Source organism: the organism of the source record quoted next, assembly GCF_019968955.1.
Source record: "MAG: Porospora cf. gigantea A chromosome Unknown PgA_NODE_193_length_29824_cov_255.936_1-13000, whole genome shotgun sequence".
Taxonomy (NCBI): domain Eukaryota; phylum Apicomplexa; class Conoidasida; order Eugregarinorida; family Porosporidae; genus Porospora; species Porospora cf. gigantea A.
This window is the reverse complement of record NW_027151477.1, coordinates 1-13,000: the sequence shown is the minus strand read 5'-3', so window position 1 is coordinate 13,000 and position 13,000 is coordinate 1. Positions and strand designations below refer to the sequence as shown.

The window sequence follows — 13,000 nt, the reverse complement described above, 5'->3', positions numbered from 1 at the left end:
GCTCGAAATATGTTCTGTGCTTGGTTCATCCGCACTGAAACCTGCCGGCAATGAGATAATCCTTAAATGTTCGACTGGTCAACCGGTCGCGCCGCAAATGGGGCGACCCGCGAGCGACCTGACCCAGAAGACCAGGGTGCCGCAGAGGTGGAGGAAATTTCGGCTCTTAACGACTACGCCGCGAGTTTTTTGGAGGCGGAGACAGATACGAAGACGCTACTGAGCATGCTTGACGATGGCCCACGTCCAGATTTCAAGGCCAGCGCCGTAGAAGATGGCCTCGAAGCGATGGCATGCGCACTAACACAACTGGAGAGCAGTGCCTATGCCTGCGAGGCCACTGATACGCGGATGGCAGGGCTCCGCGACTGCAAGTCTCGACGGAAGCGTCTAGCTCGCCTTCAGCGACAGTGGTTTCTGGTGACGAAGGAAAACGGTTGCTACATCGATGAACGGATAAGAAGGTGAGAGGTGTTTGGCGTTTAACACAGCCGCGCCCAGAAGCGGGTGGAGAAGCTGGACCAGGACATGGTGGCGTTCCGAGACAGCCGCGGGGTCCTGGAGGAGTCTGAGTTCGTCGGAGCCAAGGCAATGGTGCTGCTCGAGAGTCAGCGTTCACAGATACTGAAATCGCAGACGAACATACAGAAAGAGTTGGCCACCGAACTGAAGACATCGGATAAGGTAAGCTAATCGGGTTGAAGAAATAAAGATACTAGACAAGATGTCAGCCTGGTGGGCAGGGTTGCTGTAGGACGTCCAAGCTTTTGGGGGGGCTCTCCGTGAAACAATCTGCTTCTGTGAAATACTCTTCTCCGAGAGTGCTCATAGACGGCGGCTGCAACAAAGGTCGGTTAATCTGGATTACGCCCTGTGATTGGATCCTACGAAGCAAATGTTTGATCTATGGGCGACCTCGTCCCACTCCATCTCCTCCTTGTCCTTGAAGTCAGCCGTTCGTTGGCCTTTAATGCGGGTGAGCACCTCAGTGCGCACATTAACCAGCGCACGTGCGAACTCGGACTCTCCCTCGGTGCTGCAGCCAAACTCCGAGAGCCCTCTGTAGATCGACACGGCTTCGCCTTCCTGGAAGACGCCCTCCACAGCCAGAATACCAACAGGAAACAACGACTTCTTCCTGAACATAAGAGAGCGAGCACAGCCCTCGTCCACGTAAATGCGGCCTCTTGGAGGCAACGACAAAATCCACCTACGCTGGTCTCGGACAGTCTGATCCATAGGATGGGCGCCGAAAATGGTGCCGGTGTAGGGCCACGACTGTATCTGGTCAGTTTCGATGGTGATTAGACCCTTGGACTTGCTGTCCCCATTGCTCTTTTCTGAAACCGTAGCAACGTTGCCGACTAACGAGTTGGTGGTCTCCTCGTCCATCAATGTCTCCTCCAGAACTATTGCGTCAAAGAGGAAGCTCTTATCAAGCTTGGCGGGAGAACTGTTGTTGCTGTCCTCTTCATTCTGCCCGCTGCGAGATCGAGACCTGATGCGAGTCGTGCGAGCGCCTCCGTGGTACTGCTTGTAGTCGATGAGTCCGGTCAAGTCAGTGTCCTTCACCCTCGCGTTGGCTGCAAAAGACAGTACACCAATAATCCGCTCTGGATAACAACCGTTAATGAGTGTTGTAGACACACCAGTGGCGCCAGCAAGCTTGGCGGCGATGACCTTCGTCATCATTCCACCAGAGCCCCACTGGGTCCCCTCGTTCTGGTCCTCGTCCAGAACAGAGTACACGTCATTCAAAGTTTCCACGTAGACGATGGGCTTGGCGCCTTTATTTTGCCGTGGGTTCGCCGTGTAGAGGAAATCGACGTCTGTCAAAAGGAACAGCCACTTCGCGTTCATACCTATGGCAATGTACGCTGCGAGAGTGTCGTTGTCTCCGAACTTTAGCGTTTGGGCGGCCACTGCGTCGTTTTCGTTAACGATCGGAACCAATCCTAACTCCAGCATCTCGACCACCGTATTCCTAAGGTTCAGGTACCGAACACGGTCCACCAGGTCTGTCCTGGTCACTAAGATGAGGCCAACATTGATTCCACGCAACGCGAAAAGATCGTCATAGAGACGACTTAGTCGGCAGTTACCTACTGCGGCAAGGGCCTGCTTTGTCACGGGATTCTTGGGTCGCTCGGCGAAACCCAGATGGCTGCAGCCCACGCCCACCCCTCCGGATGTGACGAGTACCACCTTGTGACCGAGGCCCTTCAAGTCCGCAATCGTCTCAACGAGCGCGGAAATATTCTTAAGGTTGATCTGCTTGTTGTGGTCGTGCATCAGAGAAGATGTACCAATTTTGATCACTAGCGTTTTAGCGCCCTCCGTGTCGGCGAGAGCTCCTTGCTGCTTCGTCAGCGTCTCATCTCCGCAATGGTAAGCCGACCGTTGGTTGGGCATTTTGAAGAATCGCCGATATTTACAATACTTACGACATTTATTGCATGTCTACAGTCTTATCTTGATGTCTACCGTGCGCGAAGTGTTTCAGATTTTGGGAGACATCCAAATTCACAGTGTGACTGCCACGGCTTCTCTCAGCACTTTCCTCGGAATGAGGTGCATGTAGTCGCTGGTCTTGAAAGGAAGTACCCCCTGTTTGCTGGCGGTGAATCCTACGTAGCAAAGTCCGCCCAGACACAACATCAGGTACACCACCCTCTGAAGCTTGAAAGGCGACTCAAGGAAGGAGCACTGCCTGTTAACCGCCAGGAACTCTACCGGTTTGAAGGTCTGGCTCACCTTTCGCAGCAGTCCCAACTGCCCCATGAGGCAGTACCCCATCATGAGTATCTGGAAAATGCCGGGCTGTGAAGAGCCACCCATCCACATCATAAAGTAATTGATTCCGCCGGACTTAAGAGGGGTCGTGGCGATTTCCCAGGCCTTCGTCTCGAGGGCGGCCATCGCAGAGGCGGGTGCTGAGTGCGGCGGTCTCTGCCAGCTCACCTGTCGCAGCCTGCGCCCCCACTTCCGAACACGCAGACAACGCCGCAGTTCTCATCTGTTTGCTGACTTGAGGGAGTCCCAGCAGCCTATTTGGGGTTGAAGCTTTCTGAACTGCGTCCAACTTCATTGAAATTAAGGGTTTAAGACGAAGTCCCAGCAGCGATATCTGAGATTATCTGTGCGTGGTCGGCGAGGATCTGATCACCCGAATTTGTGAAATCCTGATTATTTCAATGATCGCTTCCCGCCTGATAGTTGCAGCAAAAGCCACCCCAAGCTCCAGTCCCGGCGCCCCAGTGAACATTATGGCGCCTGCAGACTTTTATCGATGGAATGCTCGAGCTGATTTGAAGCCAACGTACACCAACATCGACCTGATTCTAGACGAGTCGGCGGACCTTGCGGTCTTCTTCAAAATGGCACTTCGCCTTCTTCATGGGCAGGGCATCTTGACGGTCACGTCGAAGTCACCAGAGTGTACTCCCAGTTTCCTCCGCAAGCAAGCGCTCTATGCGGGGTTCATAAGCAGCAAAGTGCAGGAGCTGGACGGTGCCACTCAAATGTCGTGCATCAAGCCCAAGTATGATTCCGACAGCACCATCAAGGCTGAAATTTTGTTAAGCCCCTCCGAGCACTATCAGAAGACGGGTCAAAGTCGAAGCGACTGCTCGTCTAAGCCCAAAGCCTGCGCCAACTGCAACTGCGGCCGCAAAGAAGAAGAAGAGAAGCTTTCTCTCGACGAGTTGAAAGAGAAAGTCGAGGGAGGAGTCGTTCAGAGCTCCTGCGGTAATGTAGGCACTTTTGGGTCGCATATTCTCACGTTTCCCAGTGCTTTCTAGGAGATGCTTTTAGGTGCGCGACCTGCCCTTACGCTGGACTCCCAGCGTTCAAGCCAGGTGAAAAGGTGAAGTTGGAATTGTGATTTACGCGACATCCGAAGGTAGGAGATGAGTGACTTCTGAGGGCAACGGCCGGGTCTTCACCATTTGAACCCATTTTGCTGTGTGCCAACCCTGTCTCACTCTCACCAAACCACCAAAAGTGTAGCAGCATTGTGAGGATGCCTACCAGCCACACATACGTGACGTCGTGCAGCACGTAGATGCACATGACCAGACTCGAGATGTGGTAAATGATTCGGGTGGAGATGAAGGTTACACCGAATCCCACATCCGTTCTCATCTGCGGAAAGACCTGTCCTAGTGAGAGCAGCGCCGTGGGCATCTCCTCAACGAACATCGCGGCTAAGCCCACGGTCCAGTTCCAGTACAGCGCGTTGTTGCAGATTAAGATGTATACTATGTGATGCAGCCATCCAACGAACGGGTCCATGTGGTCCCAGTATATGAGCGCTGCTCCCAGCATATCCAGATGCAAGTAGAGGATGTAGAAGCTGACTATAAAATCTGTGTAGGTGGATCTGGCTAGGAAAACCTCCTCGTAGGTCTTATCCGACTGGATGAACGCCTGCACCAGATAGACGGAAACCGGCAGCGCCATCACTGTGGTGGTGGACGCCACGATGGCAGAGAGGATGTAGGCCCACTGCTTCATTTTGTTGGGTCTGACCAGAGCGACGAGCACTGCCCCAGCGAAGCAAAACCAGCTGAGGCCTACTACGAGCAACCCCCAGAGCTGATGATAGAACTTAGGTGTGAATTGGAAAAGCGCGCCTCTGATGACGTCTGACAGTAGGTCGGCCAAGTCGTAAGCCAAGGGCATTATTAGATGTGCACCACCTTCCAGGTGAACCACGTGATAGAAAAGGTGACACAACACGCTTGCAACCGGTGTAGTGCGGCCTAGGGTGTCACGAAGTGTAGGTGGCTGTCCATTCCCCAGGTAACCAGCTGGTCAGCCCGCGACATTGACAGCCCCAATATGTCCTTCGTGTGGATGTCAGGCAGGATGTGCTGCACCTTCCCAGTGGCGGTGCTCATAACGTACAGCGAACGGTCATCACAGGCGCAGTACACCCAGTCACCTCCTGCGCTGTGACATGTCGCCACCACCGCCTCCTCGTTGCCAGTGGAGAGGGACTGCACTACGCTCAGTGATGGTGCGGCCTTACCAAAAACCACAGCCACAACGTGAACGTGGTTCGCATCCATGGGCACCAACAGCGTCTCCGCGTTGGCGGCAAGCGCGGGCATGTTCGATCTCGGGGACTGGAAAGCGTGAGATGACCCTTAAGCGCCACTCACCCTAGCGAAGCTACTCACACCTAGGAGTGCCGGCCGTATGCCCTTGGGCAGGTAGGCGGGCACAGGGGGAAAGAACTCGGCCAACCGCTGCGTGGACTTGGAGTCCCAGAAGCAAAGGACTCCATCGGATCCCGCGCTGACCACGCGACCTTCTTTCAGGAAGGCCGCCCCGTTAACCGCGCCGCTGTGCCCGCGGAGAATACAGCTGCAGCGGCCGTTGACGTGGATCCTAACGGTGCCGTCGAGTCCAGTCGAGAGTACCTGCGAGTCGCCGTCAACCGCCACGGAGGTCACGCCACCATCGTGTGCCTGCGTTGTGAAGACGCAGTCGCCCAAGGGAAGGGCCCAGAGGGAGACAGTGCCACCCATGTCACCCACGGCGAGCAGGCGCGAGTCGGCAGAGAAGGCCGCACACAACACAGGGTGGGTCTGGCGCTGCAGGTGCTGCATCGCGTTGCCGGTGGCCGCGTCGAGAAGGCTAATCTGCCCGTCCGCGAAGGCCACCGCCACGAGCTTCTCGTCTGGTGAGATATTCGCTGCGGACGGAGAATGCCGGCCGTGATATCGCAAAGACCGCGAGATGGCGATACACGCCAGCTCACCAGACCCTCCGACTTGTACAGGAATCCCCTTGAAGACGTCAAAAGCCGCACCCTCGGGGAGCACTCCAGTATGCCGCTGCCACCTCATGGCCTGCCCCAGAATGCTTAGGAGGCGGGAGGTCGGAACCTCCTCCAGCGATCCGACGATGGCGTCTGAGAGCAGCTCTCGCCGCCGGTTCCGCGGAAGTTGCTCATAGAGCGTATTGGTGTCCACGCATGCGCGGGAGCACAGTGCCTCAAGACGCTCTACCCTATGAGGGTGACTTTTCTGAAGCCGTTGCAAAGGATTCGACTCCCGCAGAAAGGCCTGCGCGGCTTCCGCCTGGTTTTTCTCGAGCAGCTCCAGTACCACTTGCTCGTACAGCACAAACAGCGGTTCATCCGCAACTTCCACCCACGCTAACATGGGGAGGACCTCGTACCAACGGCCTGCGCGGATGTCAGACGCCAGTTGAGCCTTAGAGGCCACGCCGGATAGTCGCTGGTTAATCGTGTCTCTGCCGCTCACGATTCCAGTCTCCGCCTGCAACGCAGCTGCGCTTTCGGTCAATCCACTCTCACATAAATACTGCAGCAGCAATCTGACGACCCTGTTGAAAAATCAAAGCAGACTCACTGTTCTGAGGCGACTTCTGACTTGCTTAGATGATTAGTCATGAGCCCACACCGGTTCAATTTTCACGCAATTTACTATCATTCAATGGCTCTATCTGAGGAGGCAGCCCAGAAGCAGATTGGCCAGATGGTCAGCTTCATTCTTAATGAGGCCAAGGATAAGGCCTCAGAAATCGAAGCGCGCGCACTCGAGGACTTCAACATAGAGAAGCTAAAGCTGGTGCAGCAGATGAAGGAGAAGGTGCGCACTGACCACCACAAGAAGGCCAAACAGATGCAATCGGAGAAGGCCGTGGCTCATTCGACTCGCGTCAACAAGAAGCGCCTCAAGAAGGTTGCTGCGCGGCAGCAAGTGCTTGAGGAGGTACGGAAAGAGACCATTAAGACGCTGAACAAGATCGATCAGAATCGCGACAAGTACCAGACATTGTTGACGGAGCTCATGGTGCAGGCCATGGTTCAGTTGCTAGAGGACGAATTCGTTGTGCGCTGTCGCGAGTGCGATAAGAGCCTTGTGGAGCAATGTGTAAAGCCTGCGATCGAGAAGTACAATCATGTCCTCTCTGCTGTAGACGTGACCCGCAAGGTGGAGATTCGTATCTCCAAGACATTCCTCCCTCCTCCCCACAGCAAAGAGACTGAGGGCAAGGCGGCCTGCTGCGGAGGCGTTATTTTGACCTCAGCGGATAAGAAGATCATAGTGGACAACACTCTGGACGCCAGATTGGACCTATGCCTCCGCGAGTGTCTCCCTGACATCAGAAGGATTCTGTTTCCTTGAGGCGTCATGTTTCTTAGTGTCATGCTTTGACGTGTTTAGACTATTCTACGTAGCTGCGCTATGCACAGCTTTATATAATCGCTGCATTACGGACGCACGTATACTACGTGAACTATCGCAGTTCGAAGACGTAACTACCACAAGGTGCAGGCCGTATCTAATTCGGATTTCATGCTGCGTGCGCTTTCTGTGTCTGGAACATCGTTACCCCTTGTCCTTTGTAGCTCCGGCTCGCTTGAAGCTTTAGGCGACAAATTGTTCTGGAGGTCCTACAAGTTGCCGGTGGCGACTGTCGTTCCTAGAAACCTTGATGATCTGGACTACCAGAACCTTCTCAGCGGCTGTCCGCGCGAGCCGCTATCCAGGGACATTCCCCCCTGCCTGCAGTTTGACCTCAAACGGCGGGTCTCCTCCCTCCATCCCATATTCACGGCTCAGATCGTCTCCTGCGACCAACACAACGGCAGCGTTGGCACCGTGTCATTCGTCCCTATCGAGCACACTGACCGATTCGCCTTCGCGGAGCTGATGGCACGAAAATGGTCCACTCTCAGCGATAACGTCGCCCCTCTGCTCTACGAGTTTGTTTGCGATGGCATGGTGGTGCAGGTATACGAGCGTGCAGACGCCGTAGAGGGGGACGCAGTAATCACGCGCAGTGCTACGCAGTTTCGGAGGGTCTTTGTGGATCTGGCTGTCGCCCTGCGAGAGCTTCACGCCACAGGCTTCGCGCACGGTAACCTGAAACCTGGGACGTTCTACAGAAGGAAAGACGGCGGATTTTCACTGGCTGAGGTGCCGGCCAGGTCAACGACCCTTGCCTTCTCGGCGCCTGAGTTGCTCCTCGGCACGAAGAAGCCGTCAATCGCCGGTGACGTCTGGGCGCTGGGAGTCACGGTTCTCTCGCTGATTCAAGGAGAGGATGTGATGCTGCACCTGGCTTCGAAAGTGGACCAGCCTCTGGATGCCTTCTGTTCGTTATCTCGCGTGAAACTGAAGTACCTCCAAAACTACATGGAACAAAAAATCAGCGTCCTATCTGACTCATTCAAGCGCAGCAGCGTCATGCAGCAGACATGCGTAGCACTCCGCGGGTGTCTGCAAATCCACAGTGAGGACCGTCTGAATGCATCCGACTTGGTGCAGCTGCTCTCAGCAGAGGCCAACAACGCACCCTCGCTGAGAAAACTGCTGATCATCGACAGCGAGGTCGTGGGTCCGCCTGGCCTAGGCGTTCCAATGGGCGATGTTGGCTGCTCAGCCGATAGTGTCGTGCACTCGCTTCGCTGCATTCTGGAAGGACTGACCTTTTTGCACGCAAAGGGTGTGATGGTGAGGTCCATATCGCCTCCTGCTGTACGTCTGCATGGGTCGCAGTGGAAGATCTCCGACCTGAGATACGCGATACAGGCGGACCAGGCCACGCATATTGTGGGAGATGAGGAGTTCCGAGCACCGGAGATGGTTTTTCGGGTCGGACCCTATGACAACAAGGTCGACGTTTACTCAGCAGCAGCAACGGTGATTACATGGGCTACTGGGCCGACCCCTGGGGACCCAATTTCACCTACCGCCCTTCTGGAAGTCCTCATCAGAGAGGGCAGGGAAGAGAAGTTGCCCCTCATCTTGCGCAGCCTTCAATGCGACATATACCGCAGGCTCTGTCTCATGGAGACTGAACTCGCATTGGACAAGGCGACACTCCCGTTGGTGAATCTGTTGGGGCTTATGTTGCACTTCGACCCTGTAAAACGACGGCCACCCTCTAGTTGCCTCCTGGGCCTCCACGACATCGTTACGAAGTCAAGTCACACAATGGTCTCGTAGACCGCAGATCTCGACGTGCACTGCACGTTCTCCTGGTCCAGTCTCGTCACACTTTTCGTGCTGTGTGTTTTAGTGAACAATGCCCACTCTGGTTTAGATACTCGGAGGAGAGACTCTTCCTTTCGGGGATGCCGGTTGAGTAGGAACGCTGGAAGTCGCGAGAGGGACACAGGTTCAGTGCGCGGCTCTATCAGTGGACCCGAGTCTCCGAGGTCCGCCGGTAGTACCGTTGCTGATCGTTTCTCCGTAACCTCCTTGGACACCACCGGGGGTTCTGAGGGGCTGAGCCCTGCTGGAGATGCTGAGAGCGTTCGGGATCGAAATATGCTGCTGACTCCACGAGTTCGGCCGGTCTCCTTGTCTAGTGAACGCACGCGCTTCAGAAGACTGGGCTTCAGGTCTATCTCCTGCACACGGAGCCTTGATTCCGTTTCGCGTTCCCGCCGGACTAACTCGGCTTCCCTTGAGGTAAGCTCGGCAGCTCGCCTGTCCAGTTCCGTGCGGATTAGATCAGACTTTCGGTCAAACTCCGCTCTTTTGGCGGACAGGAACTCACGGTTCTCCTGCGTTAAGTCTGCCAGAGATGCCTACGTCAATCATGGATCTTTGGCAGTCCAGCTCGTGCTGGACGAGCTCAAAGTGTCGTTCCTTATCCTGCGACTCTTTCAGCACTTCGCAGTACCATTCATTCCGCAGCTCTTCTTTTTCCAGCATCTGCCAGCGTAGATTTAGCTCGGCCTGCTGTCGTTGGAGGTGCACGTCTAGGTCGTCAGCGTTCTTCAGCCGCTCAGATGACTCCATTTTCTCCTTGCAAATATGATTCAGCTGCTCAACAGAGAGGTTCAGCTCCTCAGCTGCTAGACTCCTCATTTCGCTTATCCGTTGAGCATCATGGATGGACTCCGCGGTGGCGTCCTCAACCATGGCAGCTCGCCGCTCTACCATCACCATCACGGCCTTAGCCTGCTCGGCGAGATTCCGGCCGCGGGAAGACTCTTCGCGGGATTGCACGGCGGTCAGCGCCGTTGCCAACTTGCTGGTTTCAGCTTCCCGCCAGGCAAGTAGCTGCTCACGAGACTGTTTCAGCGCCGCGCTGCTCTCTTCTAACTTAGCAAACGCAGCGCTCATCTCGCTGCGGTGCTCCTCCTTCAGGGCGTCGAAGTCCGAGGTCAGAGTGTTGACCTGTTTCTCCAGATCCTCCCTCTCCTGATCCAGGTCACTCTCTCTGGCCGCTAGATCAGCTTCCCACTCCGTGAGGCGCTTCATTTCGTCACCTCTCCGCTCCAGTCTCTCCGCTTCGAAGGCTTCTCGCATACGCTCGACCTCCTGGGTAGTCTCTTCTAGGAGGCTGCGTTGCCGTTCGAGCGCTTCATTATTTAGCCTGTCGCAGTCGTCCTGGACGCTCCTCAACCTGTCAGTCAATTCAGTTCGCTTCCGCCTTAAATCAGCCTCTCGTGCTTCCAACGCCAGGTCTTTTTGACTCAGCTCATTCGCCTTCTTCTCGGTCGTTCGGGCTAGAGCCTCGGCAACCATTCGAGCGTCGTCGTTGACGCACGCCTGGGCTTGCACCCGCTCGCTCTGCTCTTGGAGAGCTCGGGTCTGCTCTGTCACGTGTGCCTGGAATTCGGTCACTTGTACCCTCAAGTCCTCCAGATCCCTTCTCTGCACCTCAACCTGCTCGCGTTCGACTCTGACGGTCTCGGCACTTTCGTTGAGAGCGGCCTGGCTGGCCTTGAAGCGCCCGCACATCTCGTCCAACTCAACGCGTCGCCGGTCTAAGGTAGTCCTTTCTTCCTCCCTCGAGCGGGCGTCAGAGTCTACCTGCGTCTTCACCTTCAGCAGCTCCTTCTTCTCGATCATCACCTTGTCCAGCTCCCTCTGAACTTCTTCCAGGAGACTAGTGGCCTCTTTTACAGCATGGCGTAGGTCGCGCTTGTCCTCCGTCAGCGCCTTCTCCGCCGTCTTCTGGTCAGTGATGGACGCCGCCAGAGTCCCCACCTTCGTGTTGAACATCTCGACGTCCCTCGCGAGGCTGTGTGGACAGCTCGCCGTACCCACACTCTCTCTTTTTTTGCGATTGACTCTAAGACTCGCTTCGCCTTGAGACGATTCTTCTCCACCTCCAGCGCCAGCTCTCTAATGCAGTCCGCGTCCTCAGTCAGGCGGAGCTGTGTGTGCTCCGATGCAAACCCACACGTTTCGATTTTAGAACCATACGTTCGCGTTCATACCACCTGCTGGCTCCGCAGACGCAGACGCACTTTCCGGCTTTTTCGGCGTGGCGCGCGTGCTCCAGGCTAGAGTGACGGACGCCGTCCCTAGGCCGTTGGCGAAATTCAGAATCGTCGCTCATTCGTCGTTTTTTGGTCACTGGTGTTTTAACAGCGGCAGGATTTTATGGGACAGAAACCACTGAAAAGGAGTGACGTCGAGGTGCCGGCAGGCCTGCTCAATAGTCAAACCATCTGAGGTATTTCGGCCGGCAAAAGTGTCGTTCTTGAGCATGTTGTAGATACTCGAAAACGTCATAGAGATCAGACCCAACCCAATAGCAGACGCCAGAATAAAGGTAGTGACGGACTGTTTGTTGTACTTTTTGTTGAGCCACCTCGTGGTTAAGGAGCCCACAGCCTGTATAATCCACCGCCCAGTCACCCACGCCTCCAGCTGCCGCTGCTGTTAAACAAAATACCGACTGCCAAAGTCGAAGCCGTCCGCCCACCAAATAGTTGGCCGAGTTGGTGGAGGCGGTGAACACGACCATATAAGTGGACGTCGCCACAGCCGAGTATGACGACAGTCCAATAGCCATCAGCAGGGGCCCCTTTATGAGGCCGCCACCGATGCCCAAAGTTCCAGCTAGAGTACCGATGAATGCGCCTAGAAGTATGTACTTCAAGAGCTTTCTAGGCCGCATCCAGTCGTCCCCGCCTTCCTCCACTGACGTTTCCTCTATCCCAGCAAGTTGCCGGCGACGCTGAATCAATTTGACGGAGTTGTCTCACTCGTATGCCTAAAAATCTACGCGTAACGAGCCAAAGGAATCCAATGTGGAAAAGGATCAGCGAGAAGGTCGCCAGTCGCTGGTATGTCTGTCCGCATACTAACGCTGCGGCGCCCCCGGCAACGGTGAGTCCCGCGATGTTCACAGCCCAGTCCAACCCCAGTAAAAGGATCTCGGTGACCGGGATCTTGCTTTTGACTTCCTCAACCCGCCTGGGAGTGCAGGTTGAGGTCGCACTGGAGGACGAGGAAGACATAAGGCCTCTCTCCATTTCGTGCTGGGGCAGAGGGAGAAGATTCAGCTCAAACTCTCGGTCGGACTTTGATTCCCGTTGCTCATTTTTCAACTGGGAAAAGCCTTTTTGGATCGTCCGTCTGAGAGTAAGGCCGCAAACTACGACGAGGCACAGCAGAATTGCCGGCGCAGGAAGAACTATATTTAAACACACGCCAAATGTGGCGCCTAGAAGGGTGGCCGGCTCTATTAGCAGCGCGATCTCGAAGTTGATGATATGGCGCTGTCGATTGTTGGAGTGCCGTTGATTGAGCATCGGCATCAGCGCAGCCACGGCGCAGCCGAGAATCGTCACTTTGGCCAACGGCACAGCCCTGAATACAGATACCAACTGAGGCTTACGCATGGGCACTCGAGGTGAAGATGACCAGCACCGGCATGTATAGGGCGCCACCACCGGTACCGGAGGCACCAGCAAGTATCGCACAGAAGAACACTGACAACACGAGCAGCACCCACTGCAGCGGTGGGACATCAAGCATGCGAGGGGCCTCATTGATCAGCGATTGCATGGTGAATTCGCTAAATGCTATGGGTGGGCTACCTATGCGTAGGGTGTTCATGGGGGCGCCTCACCTCAGTTAAGACTTGCACTGTAGCCTTAATCTACCCTTTTTTTGATGAAGTTTGGAGCGCAGTTGCAGTGCGACCAATGCGAAGTTGTAGAATTCAGACACAATTAAGCGCGCGTCAATGGCAGGGGTAACTGTGA

General features: G+C 55.3%; 10 protein-coding genes across 16 annotated transcripts; 4 read left to right on the top strand and 6 right to left on the bottom strand.

Moving 5' to 3' along the window:
• Positions 1–66: 66 nt before the first annotated feature.
• Positions 67–693, top strand: KVP18_004773 (uncharacterized protein; the record flags this gene model as incomplete). Of its 2 annotated transcripts, XM_067957725.1 has the most annotated exons (2): positions 67–464; positions 492–693. In XM_067957725.1, 2 exons carry the CDS (start codon positions 67–69, stop codon positions 691–693), a joined length of 600 nt encoding a protein of 199 aa, XP_067811761.1. The 2 variants fall into 2 exon arrangements, with proteins under 2 accessions (XP_067811761.1, XP_067811762.1); XM_067957726.1 differs by lacking the exon at positions 492–693 and having other exon boundaries at positions 67–468.
• Positions 694–864: 171 nt separating this feature from the next.
• On the bottom strand, positions 865–2,412 carry KVP18_004771 (uncharacterized protein; the record flags this gene model as incomplete). Its single annotated transcript, XM_067957723.1, has 1 exon — positions 865–2,412. One exon carries the CDS (start codon positions 2,410–2,412, stop codon positions 865–867), a length of 1,548 nt encoding a protein of 515 aa, XP_067811759.1.
• Positions 2,413–2,523: 111 nt separating this feature from the next.
• KVP18_004777 (uncharacterized protein) lies at positions 2,524–3,088 on the bottom strand (the record flags this gene model as incomplete). Of its 2 annotated transcripts, XM_067957734.1 has the most annotated exons (2): positions 2,524–2,933; positions 2,962–3,088. In XM_067957734.1, 2 exons carry the CDS (start codon positions 3,086–3,088, stop codon positions 2,524–2,526), a joined length of 537 nt encoding a protein of 178 aa, XP_067811770.1. The 2 variants fall into 2 exon arrangements, with proteins under 2 accessions (XP_067811770.1, XP_067811769.1); XM_067957733.1 differs by lacking the exon at positions 2,962–3,088 and having other exon boundaries at positions 2,524–2,919.
• Positions 3,089–3,194: 106 nt separating this feature from the next.
• On the top strand, positions 3,195–3,800 carry KVP18_005191 (uncharacterized protein; the record flags this gene model as incomplete). Its single annotated transcript, XM_067949575.1, has 1 exon — positions 3,195–3,800. The coding sequence occupies one exon, from the start codon at positions 3,195–3,197 to the stop codon at positions 3,798–3,800; it is 606 nt and encodes a 201-aa protein (XP_067811774.1).
• Positions 3,801–3,828: 28 nt separating this feature from the next.
• On the bottom strand, positions 3,829–4,683 carry KVP18_004776 (uncharacterized protein; the record flags this gene model as incomplete). Of its 2 annotated transcripts, XM_067957732.1 has the most annotated exons (2): positions 3,885–3,961; positions 3,990–4,683. In XM_067957732.1, 2 exons carry the CDS (start codon positions 4,681–4,683, stop codon positions 3,885–3,887), a joined length of 771 nt encoding a protein of 256 aa, XP_067811768.1. The 2 variants fall into 2 exon arrangements, with proteins under 2 accessions (XP_067811767.1, XP_067811768.1); XM_067957731.1 differs by having other exon boundaries at positions 3,829–4,683.
• An 80-nt stretch (positions 4,684–4,763) lies between these two features.
• KVP18_004774 (uncharacterized protein) lies at positions 4,764–6,424 on the bottom strand (the record flags this gene model as incomplete). 2 transcript variants are annotated; one of them, XM_067957728.1, is made up of 4 exons in its annotated part: positions 4,764–5,129; positions 5,166–6,248; positions 6,276–6,357; positions 6,384–6,424. In XM_067957728.1, 4 exons carry the CDS (start codon positions 6,422–6,424, stop codon positions 4,764–4,766), a joined length of 1,572 nt encoding a protein of 523 aa, XP_067811764.1. The 2 variants fall into 2 exon arrangements, with proteins under 2 accessions (XP_067811764.1, XP_067811763.1); XM_067957727.1 differs by having other exon boundaries at positions 5,166–6,357.
• A 43-nt stretch (positions 6,425–6,467) lies between these two features.
• KVP18_004772 (uncharacterized protein) lies at positions 6,468–7,163 on the top strand (the record flags this gene model as incomplete). Its single annotated transcript, XM_067957724.1, has 1 exon — positions 6,468–7,163. The coding sequence occupies one exon, from the start codon at positions 6,468–6,470 to the stop codon at positions 7,161–7,163; it is 696 nt and encodes a 231-aa protein (XP_067811760.1).
• Positions 7,164–7,334: 171 nt separating this feature from the next.
• KVP18_005190 (uncharacterized protein) lies at positions 7,335–8,990 on the top strand (the record flags this gene model as incomplete). Its single annotated transcript, XM_067949574.1, has 1 exon — positions 7,335–8,990. One exon carries the CDS (start codon positions 7,335–7,337, stop codon positions 8,988–8,990), a length of 1,656 nt encoding a protein of 551 aa, XP_067811773.1.
• On the bottom strand, positions 8,972–11,205 carry KVP18_004778 (uncharacterized protein; the record flags this gene model as incomplete). Of its 2 annotated transcripts, XM_067957735.1 has the most annotated exons (5): positions 9,060–9,078; positions 9,105–9,553; positions 9,582–11,022; positions 11,049–11,158; positions 11,185–11,205. In XM_067957735.1, the coding sequence occupies 5 exons, from the start codon at positions 11,203–11,205 to the stop codon at positions 9,060–9,062; spliced, it is 2,040 nt and encodes a 679-aa protein (XP_067811771.1). The 2 variants fall into 2 exon arrangements, with proteins under 2 accessions (XP_067811772.1, XP_067811771.1); XM_067957736.1 differs by lacking the exons at positions 11,049–11,158; positions 11,185–11,205 and having other exon boundaries at positions 8,972–9,553; positions 9,582–11,003.
• Positions 11,206–11,357: 152 nt separating this feature from the next.
• KVP18_004775 (uncharacterized protein) lies at positions 11,358–12,800 on the bottom strand (the record flags this gene model as incomplete). 2 transcript variants are annotated; one of them, XM_067957730.1, is given in 4 exon segments in its annotated part: positions 11,358–11,663; positions 11,683–11,967; positions 11,996–12,602; positions 12,631–12,800. In XM_067957730.1, 4 exon segments carry the CDS (start codon positions 12,798–12,800, stop codon positions 11,358–11,360), a joined length of 1,368 nt encoding a protein of 455 aa, XP_067811766.1.
• Between the last annotated feature and the right edge of the window lie 200 nt (positions 12,801–13,000).